At 42.7% G+C, this 20,082-nt stretch overlaps 1 protein-coding gene across 2 annotated transcripts in view; it reads right to left on the bottom strand.

The window, feature by feature from the left end:
- NELL1 (neural EGFL like 1) overlaps nt 1–18,235 on the bottom strand; it is an 874,275-nt gene extending 856,040 nt beyond the window's left edge. The window contains exons 1-2 of one of the 2 annotated variants that reach the window (XM_032240986.1): nt 18,007–18,235; nt 9,716–9,844 (exon numbers count right to left, since the gene is read on the bottom strand). In XM_032240986.1, the coding sequence (XP_032096877.1) occupies nt 9,716–9,844; nt 18,007–18,061 (184 nt within the window). In that variant the 5' untranslated portion in view covers nt 18,062–18,235. The remainder of the gene's footprint in view (nt 1–9,715; nt 9,845–18,006) is intronic. The other variant, XM_032240987.1, reaches the window with a different exon arrangement.
- Between the last annotated feature and the right edge of the window lie 1,847 nt (nt 18,236–20,082).

Below are 20,082 nucleotides of genomic sequence, written 5' to 3'. Positions count from 1 at the left end.
ATACCCCTTTGCAGCAAAAGCAGTGTTAAGAGGAAGGCTTATAGCTCTAAAGGCCTACCTCTAAAAATCAGAATGATCTCACATCAATGATCTAACATCACACCAAGGAGAACTAGAAAACAAGAAAAAACTAATCCCAAAGCTAGCAGAAGAAAATAAATACCTAAAATAAGAGAAGAACTGAAAGAAATAGAGACTCAATGCCCACCCAAAGAATCCATGAAAACAAAAGTTGGGTATTTGAAAGGATAAACAAGATCAATGATGTACTAGCTAGATAAACAAAGAAAAAAGAGATAATATCCAAATAAGCACAATCAGAAACAACAAAGGTGACATTTCAACCAATCCCATAGAAATGCAAAAGATCCTCACAGACTACTATAAACATCTCTATGTACACAAACCAGAAAATCTGTCTAGAAATGGATAAATTCCTGGAAACACTCACAATTGAACCAAGGAGGAATTGAACCTCTGAACAAACCAATATCAAGTTCCAAGATTGAATAAGTAATTTAAAAAAAAAAAAAACCTATCTACCAAAAAAAAAGTCAGATGGATTCACAGCCAAATTCTACCAGATGTACCAAAAAAAGCTGGCACCAATTCCACTGAAACGATTCCAAAAAACAAAGCAGAAAGGACCCCTTCCTAATTCATTTTATGAAGCCAACATCACCCTGTTATCAAGAACAAAGGCACAATGAAAAACTAAAACTATAGACCAATATCCCTAACGAACATAGATACAAAATTCTTCAACCAAATACTAGCAAACAGAATCCAGTAGCACATCAAAAAGTTAATTCATCATGATCAAGTAGGCCTTATTCCTGGGGTACAATCAACATATACAAATCAATAAATGTGATTCACTACATAAAGAGAACTAAAACAGAAACCAAATGATCATCTAAATAGGCCCAGAAAAAGCTTTTGATAAAATCCAACATCCTTTTATGATAAAAAACCATCAATAAACTAGGCATCAAAGGAACATACCTCAAAATAATAAAAGCCATCTATGCAAACCCACAGCCACCATCATACTGGACAGGCAAAAGCTGGGAGCATTCCCCTTGAGAACTGGAACAGATAAAGATGTCTACTTTCACCACTCCTATTCAACATGGTACTGGAACTGCTAGCCAGAACAATCAGGCAAGATAAATAAATTAAAGGCATCCAAATAGGAGAAGAAAAATTCAAACTATCCCTTTACACAGATGATATGATTTTGTAGCTAGAAAACCCTAAAGGCTATGCCAAAAGCTTCCTGGAACTGATTAACGACTTCAGTAAACTTTCAGGATAGATAATCAATGTACAAAAATCAGTAACATTTTTATATAACAACAACGTTCAAGCTGAGAGCCAAATCAAGAACACAGTCCCATTTATAACATACACAAAAAAAATAAAATAAAATACCTAGAAATATATCTAACAACAAAGGTCAAATCTCTCTATGAAGAGTACTATAAAACACTGCTAAAAGAAGTTACAGATAACACAAACAAATGAGAAAACAGTCCATGCTCATGGATTAGAAGAATCACTATCATTAAAAATGACCATACAATCCAAAGCAATCTTTGGATTCAACACAATTCCTATAAAACTACCAATGTCATTTTTCACAGAATTAAAAAAAAAAAAAAACCTACACTAAAATATATATGAATCCAAAAAAGAGCTGACATAACCAAAGCAATCTTAAGGAGAAGAACAAAGCCAGAAACATTACATTACCCCACTTCAAACTATACTATAAGGGTACAGCAACCTACAGTAAACAGCATGGTACTAGTACAAAAGTAAGCACATAGACCAATAGAACAGAATAAAGAATCCAGAAATAAAACCACACACCTACAACCATCTGATCTTTATTAAGCAGACAAAGATAAGTGATGGGGAAAGGACTCCCCATTCAATAAATGGTGCTGGGATAACCAACCACTCATATACAGAAGAATGAAAATAGACTCCTGCCTTTCACCATATACAAAAATTAACTCAAGATGGATTAAAGATTTAAATGTAAAACCTCAAACTATAAAAATCCTAGAGGAAAACCTAGAAAATGCCATTCTGGATATCAGCCTTGACAAAAAATTTATGTCTAATGCCTCAAAAGCAATCACAACAAAAATAATAATTAACAAGTGGGACCTAATCAAACTAAAGAGCTTCAGCATAGCAAAAAATACTATCAACAGAGTAAACAGGTAACATACACAATGAGAGAAAATATTTGCAAACTATGCATCCAATAAAGGTCTAAGATCCAGAATCTATAAGGAACTTAAATAACTGAACAAGCAAAAACCAAATAACCTTATAAAAGCGAACAAAGGACATGAACACACACTTTTCAAAAGAAGAAAGAGGACATACAAGTGGCCAATAACCATATGAAAAAATGCTCCATATCACTAAGCATTAGCGAGATACAAATCCAAACCACAAAGAGATACTATCTCGCACCTGTCAGAATGGCTATTATTAAAGAGTCGAAATATAACAGATGTTCAAAAGAGTCAAAATACAACAGATGTTCATGAGGCTGCATCTGTTGTAGAAAAGGAAACACTTACACACTGTTGATGGGAGTATAAATTAGTGCAGCCACTGTGAAAAGCAGTTTGGAGATTTCTCAAAGAACTGAAAACAGAACTACCATTTGACTCAGCAATCCCATCACTGAGTATATAATATATATGTGTGTATATATATCCAAAAGCAAATAAATCATTCTAACAAAAAACACATGCACTCATATGTTTGTTGCAGCACTATTCACAATAGCAAAGACATGGAATCTATCTAGGTGCCCAACAATGGTGGATTGGATAAAGAAAATGTGATATATATAATATACATATTATACACACATACCCCATGTACTATCACACAGCCATAAAAAAAGAATGAAATCATGTTCTTTGCAGCAACATGGATACAGCTGGAGACCATTATCCTAAGCAAATTAATGCAGAAACAGAAAATAAAATACTACATGTTCTCACTTATAAGTGGGAGCTAAACTCTGGGTAAACATAAACATAAAGATGGCAGCTACAGACAGTGGGGACTACTAGAGGGGGAAGAGATAGATGGGTAAAGGTTGAAAAACCATTAGGTACTATGCTCGCTAGATCAATTATACACCAAACATCATCATCACACAGTATACTCAAGTAACAAATCTGTACATGTACCCTCTGAATCTAAAAGTTGAAATTATTTTTAAAAGCAAAGATAAACAAAAATTTTTAATTTAAAAAATTAAAAAGCTGTCTCTCTTAGTAGCCTCTATAACAAATTCTACTACAAAAACTATGGTTAAACAACAGACTTCTATAAATTCTCTTACTAAAAGTATACTAAACAAAATAATGTACTTTAAATTGCCTACTAATTAAACAGAAAAAAATCTATACAGTTAGTGACACTTCTTGTTACACATTAAAACATACATTGAGCATTATAGGGATTCAATTATAAGGGATTAATAATACAGACTACTTAGTTAAGACAAATAGACTATCTAACTCATTCTTTGACCTATTTTAGTTAGACTAGGCCAGGCACAGTGGCTCATGCCTGAAATCCCAGCACTTTGGGAGGCCAAGGAGGGCAGATCAGTTGAGGTCAGGAATTTGAAAGCAGCCTGGCCAACATGATGAAACCCCATCTCTACTAAAAATATAACAAATTAGCTGGGTGTGGTGGTGGGTACCTTTAATCCCAGCTACTCAGGAGGCTGAGGTGGGAGAATTGCTTGAACCTGGGAGGCAGAGGTTGCAATGAGCAGAGATCGTGCCACTGCACTCCATCCTGGTTGACAGAGTAAGACTCTGTCTCAAAAAACAAAACAAAACAAAAATCAGTTTAGTTCATAAAGACCCTAACTAAAAAACATAGTCCATATTCTTAACATTATCTTCCTAATATTCATAATAATAGTCTCCCTGGCACACTACATTCTCTCAAAAATGTTAAATGTTTACACATAGCCATTCATAAAATGTCAAAATAGTCTCTCTTCTACTCAAACTACAATATCTCAAAAAACAAAAATGGATAGTCATAAAGACACCATAACCTATAAATAACATACTGAGACCAAAAACTCAAAATAATAACTAAAAATAGCACTAAAGCCCTAAGTTTTGGTCACACTCACCTAAATTAATACTTGACCATTATTACACACTATATGCTGGTATCAAAATATTTCAATACCATATGTGTATATATACATATAATGTACTCATAAAACTTAAATAATAAGAAAAAATCTTACTAAAAGTGTAAACAAAATTATGGGAGAGGCCTTCTTTTAGACGAAACTCATATACTAGTCCCCAAAAGACCAGATCAGATCAAACAAAAATGAAGTCACTCAAACTAAACATAACATAATAAAAACTAAAACTTCAAAAAAAAGATATATACCAAAACAGACCAGGTGTTTTTTTTTCTCTCCTGAAAACAGGAGATTCCAACATAAATAGGACTCCTCTACTTTATCCTCTACAAAAACAAACAAACAAAAACTGAAGCCTCTATACTCACATGTTCTACTATTTCCCAGTGATATTTGAGACCAACTAAATATACTTAAGACAATGACAGAGTCACTTCAATGCCTAAAGTTTTGGTCACCTTTTCAATTTTGAGAGGGGACTAAAAGGGGAGAATTGTTAAATTAAGTTTAGCCTAAAGCTCCCTCGATGTAAATTCCACCTGAAAGTTTCTCTATATATAGTGAAATGTATAGAGTTCTCAACAGAGTCTCACTCTGTTGCCCAGGCTGAAGTGCAGTGATGCGGTCTTAGCTCACTGCAACTTCCACCTCATGGGTTCAACCAATTCTCCTGCCACAGTCTCCTGAGTAGCTGGGACTACAGGCGCCTGCCACGACGCCCAGCTAAATTTTTGCATTTTTAGTAGAGATGGAGTTTCACCATCTTAGCCAGGATGGTCATCTTATATTGATCACCGAGTTTCAGCCACAGTGGCCAAATGTTCAAACAAGGCAAATACCAAGCTATATGAATTTCAGCTGTTTCTGTATCACACTTCCATTTTTTGTACATCACTTTCCTTTTTCTGTCCATAAATCCTCTCCAACCATGCGGCAGTGACAGTCTCTCTGAACCTATTCTGGTCCTGGGGGATGCCTGATTCACGAATCATTCTTTGCTCAATTAAATTCTGTTAAATTTAATTTGTCTAAAGTTTTTCTTTTAACGCCCTAAAAAATTTATTTCAAGCAAAAAAAAAAATAAAAATCTTACTTTTTCAATTCTTTGCGCTCTACAAGGACAGCAGTAACAAAGATAACTCAAAAGCTGGCTACCCCAAAATAAATCCTACCAGGCTTTGGAGTTGGTACTGCAGAAATGTTTCCAGTTAAGTGAATTTTCTATTTAAATTTATCAATATTATTAATAGGCTAGCATTGAAATGAAGGTTTTCATTCTCTGAACACACAATTCACAGCTGGACATTAGATGGTGAAATATTAGGAGAAAAAAAATAAATGAAGGAAAACAATGAATTGTTTTTTTAACTCTTTGCACTTTTGAAAGTGCTTTCCCATATGTGGTCATTGAGTTCTTTTCAGTCTCTTTATTCATCCAATTTCCAGACAGGGAAACTGAGGCTTAAAGACATTTAGAGATGTATCTACTGGCACCCTTAAATACTACCTCAATATACTTCCATTTACTCATTGATAAAAGGAGGCAATAATAGTACCTATTTTATATCATTGTAGTGAGAATGAAATAAATTAAAACAAAAAATGCTAATTTTAATCTTCTGCCCCTCCCCAATCTTCTGCTTTTTCCACTACCTAATCTACCTCTGGGTTAAAATATGACATCAAAAACACACAAGGTAGATGATATACATGAGGGAAAAAAGGCCAAAGCTATACCCCATTACTTTAAAATGTACAAACTCAAGTTTAATGAGTGCTCACCACTAAGTACTGTTCGAGCACTTTATATGTATTATTTCATCCTCACTACAACCACTATTATTACCCCCACTTTATAATAAGTAAATGGAAGTACTTTGAGATAGCTTAAATAGCTTGATAGTTGCTATCACACATTAACCTTAAAAGACAGGGTTTTTGAAGCCTGCCTATAGTAACAGAGCTGTAGTGAAACAGTAAAATTTCTGAGCATCTCCAGATCTGTACTGTCCAATATGGTAACCCCTAGACATATTATGCAATTGAACACATGAAATATGGCTAGTGTGGCTGAGGAAATGAATTTTCAATTTTATATAATTTTAATTCATTTTAATTTAGATTTATAGTGAATATTTGATGAAACTACAGTTTTCAAGACACTAGCCATCAGTCAATGAAGGGCAGTGATCCTTCAGAGATGGGATACAAAAGAGATGAGCCCTATAATTACCATAGCTTACTGCTCTCAGGGAGTTTCCAGGCTGTAGCACAGGAAGGCAGAACTCAGGCAATCTCCTTGAGTTGGAGAGAAAGCTGAGAGTCAGGTCTCCCAATGGAGTTTGCACTGCTGAATTTCACAATTGTCTGGGACCAATGACTCCTTTCTTCTTTCCATTTCCTCCCTTTGGAACAGAAATATGGATAACCGGTATCCTATGCCTGTCCCACCACTGTATTTTGGACTGTTTTCTAGTTTCACAGGACCACAATAGAGAGAATTTTTTTCCCCAAAAATGGATTATACCCACTGTCTCACCCATATCTTATTTAGATTACTTAGATAATGAGATGTAGAATTTTTCAGCTAAGATTAGGGGAGATTTCAATCTTTGAGTTGATGCTATCATGGATTAAGACTTTTTGAGATACTGGGATGGGGTGAATGTATTTTGCACATGGGACAGACACAAATCTTTGGGATCTAGAGGGCAGACTTCGTGGTAGACAAAATAATGGCTCCCCAAAAATGTCCAGGTGCTAATTGACAGAATCTATGAATATGTTACTTTAAATGACAGAAGGGATTTGCAGATGTGATTAAGTTACTAGTCTTGAGATGGGGGGGATTATCCTGATTTTTCTAGGTGAGCCCAATATAATCACAGCAGATATAAGAGAAAGGCCTTTTCAGTCAAAGTTCCATAAAGAAGTTACTCTTCCCACCAAAGAAGCTGGAAATCTCTCAGTTATTGTAGCTTGGCAGACATCCCAGAGACAGTTGCCAAAACAGAGAATACACAGATTAGAGAGTAGAGTTCCTGCCCAGGGGACCTACACTTGTGGAATGAATGAATAGTAGTAACTAAAGCAAGCAGTAAGCTTTTTATAAGGTACATAGTAAAGCAGAAATTTTAATTACATTTGAAATGTTTATTAATCACCTACTATGTTTCATGCACAATAGTTGGCCCTGAGGATCTAGGAGTATCTAGTTCAGCAGGACTCCTGCCCTCTTGAAGCTTACAGACCAGCGAGGTTTTCATAGCAACTTTGTTGACAAAGTGTGAGCAGCCTTGCTCAGATCAAGAAAGGCATGGACTCTCAACAGTGGCTGAGCAGATCTTGCACAACGCAAAAAGAAAGTGATTCAGTCTAGTTTTTTAACCATACCCAGCTTATATACTTCACCAATTCATTAGTAAGGAGTAAGTGAAAATTGGTACGTCCATAGTCTTGCTATATATCATTACATAATGTCTGTAGATTTGCTATATATCATTAACAAGTCTTAAGTTATCTGCACAGTAAATATGTAAATCTCATTCCATAATGTTGGTTGAGTCATGCTAAAATAATCTTTTTGTTATCATCATAAAAGCCTGCGTTAAAAGTACACTGCCAGAAAATCAAACACTGCATGTTCTCACTCATAGGCGGGTGTTGAACAATGAGAACACATGGACACAGGGAGGGAAGCACTACACACTGGGGTCTGTTGTGGGGAAATGGGGGAGGGATGGGGGGTGGGGAGGTGGGGAAAGAGAGCATGGGGAGAAATGCCACATATAGGTGAAGGGGAGGAAGGCAGCAAATCACACTGCCATGTGTGTACCTAGGCAACAATCCTGCATTGTTCTTCACATGTACCCCAAAACCTAAAATGCAATAAAAAAAAAAAGTACCCTGCCAGATATTTTATAGAGATATACCCAGGCTGCCATACTACGGTATCTGATCAGTTCATTTCCCTGTTTAAACCTTTACAAAGACCCCACTTCTCTGAGAGTAAAGTACAAAGTCATTGACTGACCTTGTACTTAAAACATGTAACTTAAAACAGATTACAGGCCGGGCGCGGTGGCTCAAGCCTGTAATCCCAGCACTTTGGGAGGCCGAGGCGGGTGGATCACGAGGTCAGGAGATCGAGACCATCCTGGTCAACATGGTGAAACCCCGTCTCTACTAAAAATACAAAAACATTAGCTGGGCATGGTGGTGCATGCCTGTAATCCCAGCTACTCAGGAGGCTGAGGCAGGAGAATTGCCTGAACCCAGGAGGCGGAGGTTGCGGTGAGCCGAGATCGCGCCATTGCACTCCAGCCTGGGTAACATGAGTGAAACTCCGTCTCAAAAAAAGATTACAAAAATAATTTGATAAGCATCCCATCTATTGAAATGGACACCAGCCATAAATCATCAGTACATCCAAACCCACACATTGCAGAATATCAGCTCTTCCAACAGTGTCCCATGTAACCTAGCACCTATCTACCCCTCCAGACATTCACCACCATTCAGCCATGTGAAAGTCTTTTTGTTGGTTTTTGTCTTACCTTTATACATACTATTTCCTCTGCTCAGAATGCTCTGAGACACCCCACCCCTTCCTATACCAGGCTTTCTATCCATTTAAGTATCTGTTGACATATCACTTTGCTATGATTTAAATATTTGTGTACCTCCAAAATTCATATTTAATCCCCAGTGCATTAGTATTAAGAAGTAGGGCCTTTAGGCAGTGATTAAATCATAAGGTCTTTGCCCTCATTAATGGATTAGTGTCTTTAGAAAGGAAACCAGCTAGTTGTTCTTCTGCCTTTCCATCCCTTCTACCATATGAGGACACAGCATTCCACAGGACACAGTAACAAGGCATCATCTTGGAAGCAGATACAGCCAGCCCCCACTAGGTACCAAATTTGCTGATGCCTTGTTCTTGGACTTCACAGCCTCCAAAATTGCGAGAAACACCATGCTTCTAAGAACCACACCATATTCTCTCTATAAATGCTTGCTGAATGATTTAATGAATTGTAGTCAAGCTTATAATGGGCAGAACTGAGTAAGCTCTACCTCAAGGAGAACATAAGTTTTCCTCCATCCTTATGGCCTATCCCCTAGATGAAAGATGTAAATAAAGGTATAGGTATAAGTACAGGCAAAGATATAGATAACAGCTAGAGAAATATCCCGTCACAATAATATGACTGGTCAATGGCTTTCAAGTATTTTATAAATTCATTCCACTTTAGATCCTCACCAAAATCATCAAGTAAATATTTCATTGACAAACCAAATATTTCATCACCATGACCTCTAATACCTCCCTCCTACCCTCAGAATAATACCCCCTGCATATCTAAACACTCAGAATAGCAACATAAAAGAAACAGCAAAGGCAATCTCCAGAAAAACACACACCAGATGAGCACTTCCCCAGACAGACCCTCCTCCCCAGCCTCTGTCACCATGCAAGAAAGGAGGTGCCTTTACCTTGAAATAAAAATGCTTTGCTGGCATTGTGCATTCCAGACACCTGAGCAACTCCAAGGGTGGTGTTCACAAGGTCAAGCTCGGTGACGATATCCATCTGAAGGTCAGGGTCCATCCCAAAGCCCACCACTGGAAAGGAACAAAGAGTTGTTTGGGCTTAAAAGGTAGACTGCTAGTAGCATTACGAAGCAGAGGTTATAGGGTCAGGGAGTGGCAGGGAATACAAGGAAGCCGGTGATGAGTGCTTGGAGTCTTTGTCTATGGAGGGAAAAGAAAAGCAAATCTTTGCTCTCTTACCCCGCTAATACTGTAGTTTCTTTGTTCCTTCCGCCAACCCCACTCCCCATTACAGATTGATAATCTCTTATCCAAAACCCCTGGGGTTAAATATAGTTCAGAATTCAGAAGGTGCCATATGTTAGAAAGGTAATAAGGCCTATAGACTATATTCTAGGTAACATTTTTAGCAAAATCTAATTCATCACCTATAATCAAATACAATATTTCTGAAGCAAAAAACATACTTCTCTAATTGGCATAAATAAAGATTATAAATAGGCTGATATCAATTTAGATCAAGTCTTGCCATGAAATGAGTTCAACTCAGGATAGGTTTTGCTGTCTGGTGAGTTATAAAGAAACTGGGTTTCCAGGCTTTACAGAAGTGATGACTGTGGTTACCAGATTGAGGTCCTGTTCCACCTGCCTCAGAGACAGCTGCAGTAGCAAAATATGACACCACCACCACCAGTAAACACCTCCACAAAGTGTTCCCTAATTAATCAGGCATAACCGCCTATGCTGAAGAGGAAGAAAATGGAAAGGAACCCTGTCCCTGCTGAAGAAGGGTGGCAGAGGGACTGGACAGGAAGGAGAATCCCTAGAATAATGGATATATATTTCCATCTAAGACGATTCCTGGATGCCTCTCACCCAGGGGGTGCTCCGAGGAATGATTCATTCATGATTGCAAAGTGATTTCCAACTATAAGTATTAATAGGGCTAGTGAGCACTCTGAGGGACTGTGTTTAAGCCATTCATAAAGGCTGTGTCTAACTACACTTATCATCTCAATAGTGCAATTCCGACTGTGCTGTTGGAAATGTTTTAATCAGCAACAGCTGTCACCTCTCATCTGACAGTAATGCAGTCACTGAGGCAAGATTTGGAGAGCTTGCACCCACTGCGTGAATGTTCACTGGGACATCATAAGCTATCACAACCTTGCCTGTCCTCCCACCTTAACCCTAGTCCTACAGCCTTGAAGAAGGAAATCTACACTTTTCTTACTCTTTTCCTGTTAGAAAACAAGACCTGCTAGGCTTCTGTCAACAGACAGTTGGTCAGGAAGGCCTCTTTGGAGCTGAAACCTGTTATTACCAAGGCAGATAAAGTGTATGTAACTGCCTTCTCAGTTTCTATCAGGCTTCCCTTTGTCCCCTGAACGGAAGATTTAAGGTTTTCTCTTCCAAATGTAGCCAGTTGTGAAACCAGTTTACCCAAAGATGTCTTCCTTCCATTCACTCTGCATTTATTCATAATTTTTTCAACAGGTATTAACGAGTGCTTATATACAGCACACACATTGCTAGGCACTGGCGATGTGCTCATGGAGCACGCATTCCTGCAGGTTAGGTGGGTGTAGGACAAGAAATAAACAAATGAATACAATAATCTGAGATGGCAATGAATGCCGTGAAGAAAATAAAATAGAGTTATGGGATAGAAAGCAACTTGGATAGGGGCCCTACTTTAGAAAGGAGAGTTCGAAACGGTTCTTTTGAGCTGAAACTTGAATGGCTAGAAAAGGCAAGGTGGGAGGAAGCTTTCCACTGTAGAGAAGGGTACATACAAATGAGGAACAAACTGGGAATGTCCCAAGAACAGAAAAAAGGCCAGCGTGGCTGAAACTGAATGGGCCAGGGGTAGAGAAGTAGAAAATGAGGCCAACCAGGCATGGCGGCTCACACCTGTAATCTTAACACTTTGGGAGGCTGAGGCAGAACTGTTTAAACTCAGAAGTTTGAGACCAGCCTGGGCAACATAAGTAGACCATGTCTCTACAAAAAAAAAAATCAAAAAATTAGCCAGGCATGGTGGCGTACACCTATGGTCCCAGCTACTTAGGAGGATCACTTGCACCCAGGAAGTAGATGCTGCAGTACCACTGCTCTCCAGCCTGGTGCCAGAGTGAAAATCTGTGGAAAAGGGAAGGAAAGGGAAGGGGAAGGGGAAAGGGAAGGGGAAGAGAAGAGGAAGGAGAAGGGGAAGGGGCTAAAAAGAAACAGAGAGAAGGGCCAGATCATATAAGGACTGTTACCCACAACAAGGAGCTTGGATGTTATTCTGAGATATAATTGCAGGGTTTTAAGGTTTATGTTTAAAGGCAGAAATTAAATTTCAGAGGACCTCTAAGTTGGTGTTTCTCTGGCCAGGAATTTGGAGAGTGGTCTGGAGAGTGTGCCCTTCACCAGATGCAAGAAGAAGAAAGCACCCCTGTTGCCCAAGTGCCTTTCACAGGGCTGGACAGACGGCAGAGAGGCTCTGAACTCAGGACCTGATTATCTAATGATCTGGTGCACAATCAATACTTTGTGTGCAATGACCTCAGAGCAATATGTACATCTGGGGATAGCATAAGATGACGGATGACATGCAAGCCAAGGAAACTTTCTAAAAAGACAGTGGTTGACTGAATTATTGGCCTCAAATCTTTACCCCTCTCATATCCACAGCCTTTGTTGTATGTCTTTGCAGTTCCTTCCACTAGAATGGGAGCAAACCTCCCCATCTCTTGACTTTGAGGCCAGCCATGTAACTTGTTTTGGCCATTGGGATGTTAGCAGCATTATGCAAGAAGATGCTTGAATATGCTTGTGTGGTGGGGTTGGTTCTCTTCTACTTCCACATCATGATGAGAAGAACATGGCCCTGCTGGCCCACTAGTCCAAGGAGACCTAGACATGTGGAGCTGGCGGCCTACCTGAGTTTGAAACCAAGCCCAGCCAAATGTAGCCTAGATGAGCCAGCACCAAACACAACTTACAGATATGTAAACCAAAAGCACATATCACAAACTCAGTGCTTCAAGCCGCTGAGTTTTGGGTTGTTACACAGAATTATTATGGCAATATTGACTGATACAGGGACTATAAGACCTTCTATGATAGCATCCTTAAGGTGTTCAAATCTCCCAGACCAAGGGCCCTGCAATTAACTGGACAAACCTAAAAAGCATCCAAATAAACTCTGTAGAACTATCAGAACACCCTAATGGTGTCCTTGAATCCTCACCCCCCAAATGAGAACATAATTCCCTCAATCCAGAAAGTATTGTGGAAACAACACTAAACTGAGAGCCAGTTTCAGTCCAGTCTCTTCCCTCTACTAACTCTGTGCCCTTAAATATCTCACTCACGTATCAGAGCCTCATTTTCCTCATCCACAAAATAGGAATGTTAATACCTGCCTCCCTGAAGCAATTGCGGAAGCAGAGACTTCAGAACTCCAGTACTCTATATCAGTGCTAACACGGGTGTCTTCATACTTCATGCTAAAGAAAATTCCATGGTTTGGGTGACCATGTGTAAAAAGATACTGGTACCTGTTACAACAGACTCATGAGGTCTCAGGGGAAACTATATTCATACTTCAACAGCTCAATCTGGCACATAGGTGGTACCCAGCTCTGTCTTTAATAAGACCAGTTCTCCAGACCACTCCAGCTCCCTGGTCCTCAACTCCACTGGAATCATACAAAAGATACAGATGGCCCCTTTTCTCCCAACCCCTCTCCATGCCCAACTGACCTAGAAGGGCCTCTCACCCTAGGTTTGCTTGTAAAATCCATTTATGAAACCTATATTCACTCCCCAGCTCCCCACCCACAACTCAAAAGTGAAGGAACTTCTCTGGCTTTAAGTGTATTGCTTTTATTATGAAAACAGCTCATAAAAACAATACAACAAAAAAGAAATCAATTAGGCTTCTGCATACAGTTTTCTTATCTCCCTTTAATTGGTCCCCATCAGGATGAAAATGTCTCCTGCCCATAGTAGGATGTGTAAAGGATAGCACTTTGCACACTGCCTAGGGAATCAGAAAGCCTATTAATAAGGCAGCATTTACATGGGATCTCCTGAACCTTATGTAGTGTGAGTGTTGTTGGTCTCATTAAAAAAAAAAAAAAAAATTAATGTTTCTGCTTCTTGTCCAAGCATGGAGCTCCTGCCCTTTCCTAGGAAACTCTATTGAAGTTTTCTACTTTGGACATAATGGCTCTACAAATGGCTGAGATTGGGAATTCCAATTAAGCAAGAGAAAAAGCTCCTGGGGAAGAAATATTTTTAAAACCTGGAAGGCAGCATGTCAATGTCACAGAGGCACTTGAGGCCTGATTCTGAGATTCAGAAACCTCCACTCTTAAAAAAGATACCTGTTGCTGCTGCTAATGGCTGCTCCTCACCCCCACCCAGGGAGTGCTCAGGCCCACAGCCCACTCAGTTCACCTTTGGGGTCCCAGGCATAGGCTTCCAGGCAAATCCTCCTGGGTCTGGCTGACTTTAAATTTCCTCCCGCTCCTCGTCCATGGTGGACGCTGTCTGTTTTCCTCCGGACCATGCAGACTAAAATAATGCTAGAATGATGCTCCAAGAGCTCATTTAACCACAGAATTTTACAACCACTTAACCAGATTTGGACCTCTGGGGACCTAAAAAGGTCCTTAATACTCCAAAAGCAATTTTCTTGAAGAATATGCTCTACGCCTGTTCCAAGCTGGCCAATATTTTACATGATCCTTGGAGGCTGGGGGCTCATATTCACAGCTCCATTATTCAATTCATAATTAATGATCCACCAGAGAGTTCCTTCAAAAATAAAATCTCTTGGCTGGGTGCAGTGGCTCACACCCGTAATCTCAGCACTTTGGGAGGCCAAGGCAGGCAGATCATCTGAGTTCGGGAGTTTGAGACCAGCCTGACCAACATGGAGAAACCCTGTCTCTTCTAAAAATACAAAATTAGCCCGGCATGGTGGCTCATGCCTGTAATCCCACCTACTCGGGAGGCTGAGGCAGGAGAATCGCTTGAACCCAGGGGGCAGAGGTTGCAGTGAGCCAGACTGTGCCATTACACTCCAGCCTGGGGAACAAGAGCCAAAGTCCTCAAAAAAAAAAAAAAAAAAAAAAAAAAGAAAGAAAGAAAGAAAATCTCTCCTTTCCAGCAGGTGGCAGCAAAAAACATTCACTTGGTCAGCAGGGGCTTTGTACTCCCTTTACCCTCTACCGTGGTGACCAAAACCGGAAAGCAATGGGGGAATAATTATTGAGTTTTCGATTATTAACACTGCCAAAGCATTGGAGAAAACTCATAGAGATAGTGTGTTATTACTTCTATTATTGTAGCCTTTTAAATTTTCATTACTAGTGATGTACCTGAAAAATCTCTGAATTATTTCTCAACCAGAAATAACAAAAACTGGAGAACCGCACCTCCCGTCTTGACTCCGCTTTGCACTCTTAAAACAAGTTCTCTGAACAAGGCAGATTTTAGCAACTCCTTATGACCCCTATCTTTAGATCTTTTCATATGCACTGTGTCTGCACGGCAGTCTTGCTTTAATTAAAATGTGCCTGATATCATCTACTCAGTTCCTTTAAAAGGCGGTGATACCTGAGCAGGCACTAAGTGAACCACATGTTTATTTCATCTAGGACTGTTAACAGCCCAGACAACAATTGTCACACTTGACAAAGAAACTTTTCATGCAGCAGTTTGGATCCTGATAAACTAATCACAAGTCAGCCTTTGTTATCTAAGGAGAGGGTGAATGGGTGATATGGAAATGGTGATACCTGGACAAAATCAAAGGGGCTGCCCCCAGAAAGCTACTGCTTATATCCTCTCCAGCTACAAGATATTTTAAGTGTACAAATTGAGAGGTAATCCACCCCACTCCCCGTCTCTCTGATTCTTCTGATAATGTGTGTAGAAGAAATATGTGGCGTCTAGTGTTCGAGTAGTGTCAAGTGGCGTTGAAAACCCAAGCTCCCTAGGTAACAGCCACAACCAATGTGCCAGATCCTTCCATGCTTCCCTGCCTTTGCTCAACCTGCTCCCTCATCCTAGAATACCTTCCCACTTTGTCCACCTGGAAAACTCCCTACAAAGCCTTGAAGGCACAACTCTCAAATCCATGACCACCACTCCTCCCCAGAATTAATTCAAACTGTCCCTCCTCCATATTTCCTTAATACAGACTTATACTCCTACCTCTCCATCACCCCCCCCCATCAATCTGTAAAATTAAAATGCCTGCCAGTTTCCATCTAGATTCCCAACTATGCTGTAAGTTCCTAGAAGTCAAGGACTAAGTCATTTTCTGTTTGCATAAGAAATCCTGGCACCCAGCAAGACACCGTTTGTTGAATGCATAAAAACATGAATGAATTTTCCCCTACAACCAGAATTTTACAAGATTTAAAGGGGACTGGTAGTGGAAAGAGGGAAAATATCTTGTTCTTAAAGATCCCCTCCACAAGCAATGAACCCTGAAAAATGTTCCATTCTGTGATAAGGGTACTTTGGCGACTTTTTAAAGGAGTCATGAGAACAAAGAATTTAGGCATATTCCATAGTGATGTGCACTTAGGGATGTGAACTGACTAACGGGTAGTCCCCTCCCTATCTAGTTTCACCCTGTCTGCGGTTCCTCTTTAAGATGTCCACGAGCACCAGACTCTCGTGCTCAGGGCTGGTAGCCCACGCTCTGCACTTACTAGCCTTGCCTGTCCTGATCTTCCTGGGATTCGCGCAATCCTTCAGCATGTTCTGGTTTTAAAAGATTAACCAGTCCTGATGGGCCTGAACTCAAGAAGCAACTATTCTAAGCTAGACTGAGCCTTGGCGTCTCCGCAGCCTGTGAAGCTCAGGAACGAAACGGGAGGTTTCTTTTGTCCCTGGAGAAATCCATACTCGACGTTCTTAAGCAGACGAAAGCCGCTGCCTGCTCAGTCCTGGGGAAGTTGGAAGGGCCCTCTCAGCTCCTAGACGCTATATCTTCCAGCGAGCTAACTGCCAAAGAGGGGCGCCTGGGCGCAAGCGGAGGGAACTTTTGGGCCAAACAACCAAGGGCAGACGCCCCTCCTCAGCCCTCTCCGCTCTTTGGCCTAGAGAAAGCCACGCCTCTAGAGAAGGAAATAGGGGTGGTAAAGTGGGGAGAGTAAAGGGAGAGAGGATGACCACACAAATTCTAGGGTGCGAAGTCAGCAGCGCGTACGGAGGATGGCCGGGTAGGACTGCAAACCGCCGACACTCCCCCCAATTGACAGGCCCTATTTTTGCCAATTTTCTACCACATCACACCCCACCCCACCTCACCCCAGTCTCCCCGCGTCTACTACTAGCTCTTTGAAGAAAGCGGCTGAAAGCCTGTCTCCGAACCCCAGGGGACTTGTGGGCAAGGGAGCTGGTGGAAGCAGAAGGAGGAAGACGCGCTGAGAGTCCTCACAACTGCGTCTCCGGAGGCAGAACCAAGTGGGGACTTCAGATTCACGCATCATCCTTGTTCCCCCTCCCCACCCCAACCCTGCGATTATAGCAAGAGAAAACTGGTTTGAGCTTGAGAAAATTTCCCCAGATTGTCTCCACTGCTCCATTTCCCCCAAATAATTGTTCGCCCATCTCCTGCGAGCCAAGAGGGTTGGAGAAGAATACTCCTGGAGTTCTCAGGGGTAGTCAGGAAGGGACAGGAGGAGATCGCCGGATCCCAGGGTTCTCCCGCAGCTCTCTCCGGTCGCCGCGCCGCGCCCTCCAGGCCCGGGCCGCGCCCGCCAGCCGGAAGCGCTCCCTCTACGGGCGCGACTCCCGCATCTACCCCTTCCCAGCCTGGCCGGGGGCGGCGAGAGCAGTTTCCACAGCGCCTTTCAAGTTTGGGGACCTGGAGGTCGCAGGCCAGCCCTGCTGCGGGTTTCGACTCCCTGGGACCGGAAAGCTGGTTACTAGCTGCAAGAGGGTGCGCCCGCTCGGCCGCGCCCCTCACACCAGCGTCCCCGAGGCCGCGTCCCCCGAGAAGGGGCACTCAGCGGGGACACCTTCAAGCCCGTGAGTCCCGCTTCTCACCCTGTCACTCCGAGCAGGGCAAAGAGACCCCAGGAAGCTGTCCACGCTACTGCCGTTCCCCAGGCCAGCGCAGAGCTCGGTTCCGTCTCCCCACGCAGCTGTGCGCTCTGGGCGAAGCGGCGGGGCTCCCCCATTTCCCGGATCCCTCTCACCGCCCCAGTACTGCTTACCTGTCCGGGCCGTGCACACACAGAACCACACAACTAAAATCACATCCATCGGCATCGCTCCCGAGGGTCCCCGCCTAGCAGGGCGAACCGAAGCTAGGTGGAAACAAATGAGCCCGGATCCTGAGGCGCGCCGGGCTCGGAGCCGCCAAACTTGCTAGCGGGCTGCGGGGGAGGTGGCTACGCAGCGCCGGGTGCTGCGCTCCGGGACGCGCCCGCTAAGGCAGTCCCGGCCGCCCCGCCCCCAGCCCGCCCCCACCGCGGGCGGCGGCGGAGGCGCGGGGCTCGGTGCCCGGCCCCCGCTGCGGCTGCGTTCGCCTGGGAGCCGGGGCAGGAGCGAGCGCGGGCTTGGCTACTCTGGCTGGTTGCGCTCCGCACTGGGGGCCTGTTCAGTTCGCCTCCTTCGCCCGCGGAACTGCTAGGATTTGGACTGCTGGCGCGGCAGCCGCTACCATCCGGAGCACCGAAGTCGGAGTCCCGGGACCTGCGGCCGAAAGGAGGGAGCGCGAGGCGCACGGCACCCCCACGGCTTCACGCGCTCCAGCCCCGCCGAGCCGCGGTTGTGGTCTCTGCTTCCGCACCGCGGTGGGGGCCGCCGAAGTTGCCACAGTTCAGCCCCGCAGAGTGGAAAAGCCGCCGAACCCTCGCGGGTGGGCAATTTTCCTCAGGGGAACCCAGACGGAGGCGGCGCCACCGAGCGCGCACGGCCCCTCGGAAAACAGTTACTCGGGATTCGCCCTGTCAGCTGGGTGGGGAGGGACCTGAGGGGGATGATGGCTGAATCCCCACTCACCACCTGTACCTTCTGTCTCCGCACTCCGGGTGAACCCCTATGACTGAGTACCCTCTTTAGGGGTGCAGGAAGAGGGCGCTGAAGTTGGGGTGCAGAAAAGGGGTTCTCTAGGCAGAGCGAGCTGTGGCTGGGGTTTGGGAAGTCTATTTGCAAACCTCATTCTGCAGGGCAGATGCTGCCACATAGGGGTAATTCCTAACCATCTTTTTTTTTTTCTTGCCTGATTTTCTTAATGGTATCATCAAAAGCCCACTCTTCTTTCATAGTCACATTTTGGCCTCATTTGCAATTTCTCCGGGACCTCCACCTTCTTTTCCCTCCCCCACCACCACACCATTCTCTGGAGAGAAAAGCTGGGCTTTGTTTCTACTTATGGGCAAGAAGAGAATGCGTCCTCTCCCCTCTATGCGACCGTTTCAGGACCTGACCTTCCCTATGAAGATCCCACAGGTTTGAGACTTCTGTCCCACTTCCTAATTGTCCCACTAACATCTAGGAATGTTATTTTTAACTGGATATGTAAAGTCGTGAAATCTGAAATGACAGCCTCTAATTTATGCCAAATGAGGCCCACATAATTTAAAGTTACCTGGCTTGCTCAGTCTTCCCAGTCTCTCTGAACCCCTGCCCCACCTCACCACCACTATCCCTTTGTTATTCACAACAGGGATCGCAGAGGAGTCCGTGGAAACCTCAAAACAGCCCTCCCTCATTTCCTGGAAACCAATTCCAACGTTTCAGAATCCTCTTCACTAATAAGAATGTGCCCTTCTCACTTCTTGCACCCACTTTCACTTCGTGTATCCGTAACCCCTACACAACTTTGACCCCAGTACTCCAGGGAAGTTCACAAAATTAGCAGCGCAGCTTATAAAAAGAGAAGGTTTCACTAACATGCTCTTCTGGTCTCTGCCCTATTTTTCTAGATATTTCTGTGTGCAAGCCACTGTCCCACTTGGCTCTTTATGTTGTGGTCCTTTGGCAGATGAAAAAGAAAGCGAACAAACAGGTGAATTCCAACTCAAGAAGTCTGCTGTGCAATCCAGAAGCTGAGCTGAATGATTAAGAGGTAAACTGATGTCAGCTGACTCCAGCTCAGATTCAACTAAGGCCCAGAGGAAATCTGTCTGCTTGACTCTATTTTCGTTAATGGAGTCCACATGTTTTTTCTTCCACCTGGAGCGTGTTGCATTTAAAGCTAACATTAAAATGACACATCTTAAAGAAAATAGGATTTCCCAAGACTTTTTGGCTTTTGTGGACAAGGCCACCATACTTCATGTTGT

The sequence above is a fragment of the Sapajus apella genome, unplaced genomic scaffold, assembly GCF_009761245.1.
Source record: "Sapajus apella isolate SASKATOON/1434 unplaced genomic scaffold, GSC_monkey_1.0 scaffold47, whole genome shotgun sequence".
Taxonomy (NCBI): Eukaryota; Metazoa; Chordata; class Mammalia; order Primates; family Cebidae; genus Sapajus; species Sapajus apella.
This window is presented reverse-complemented; position numbering and strand designations above follow the sequence as displayed.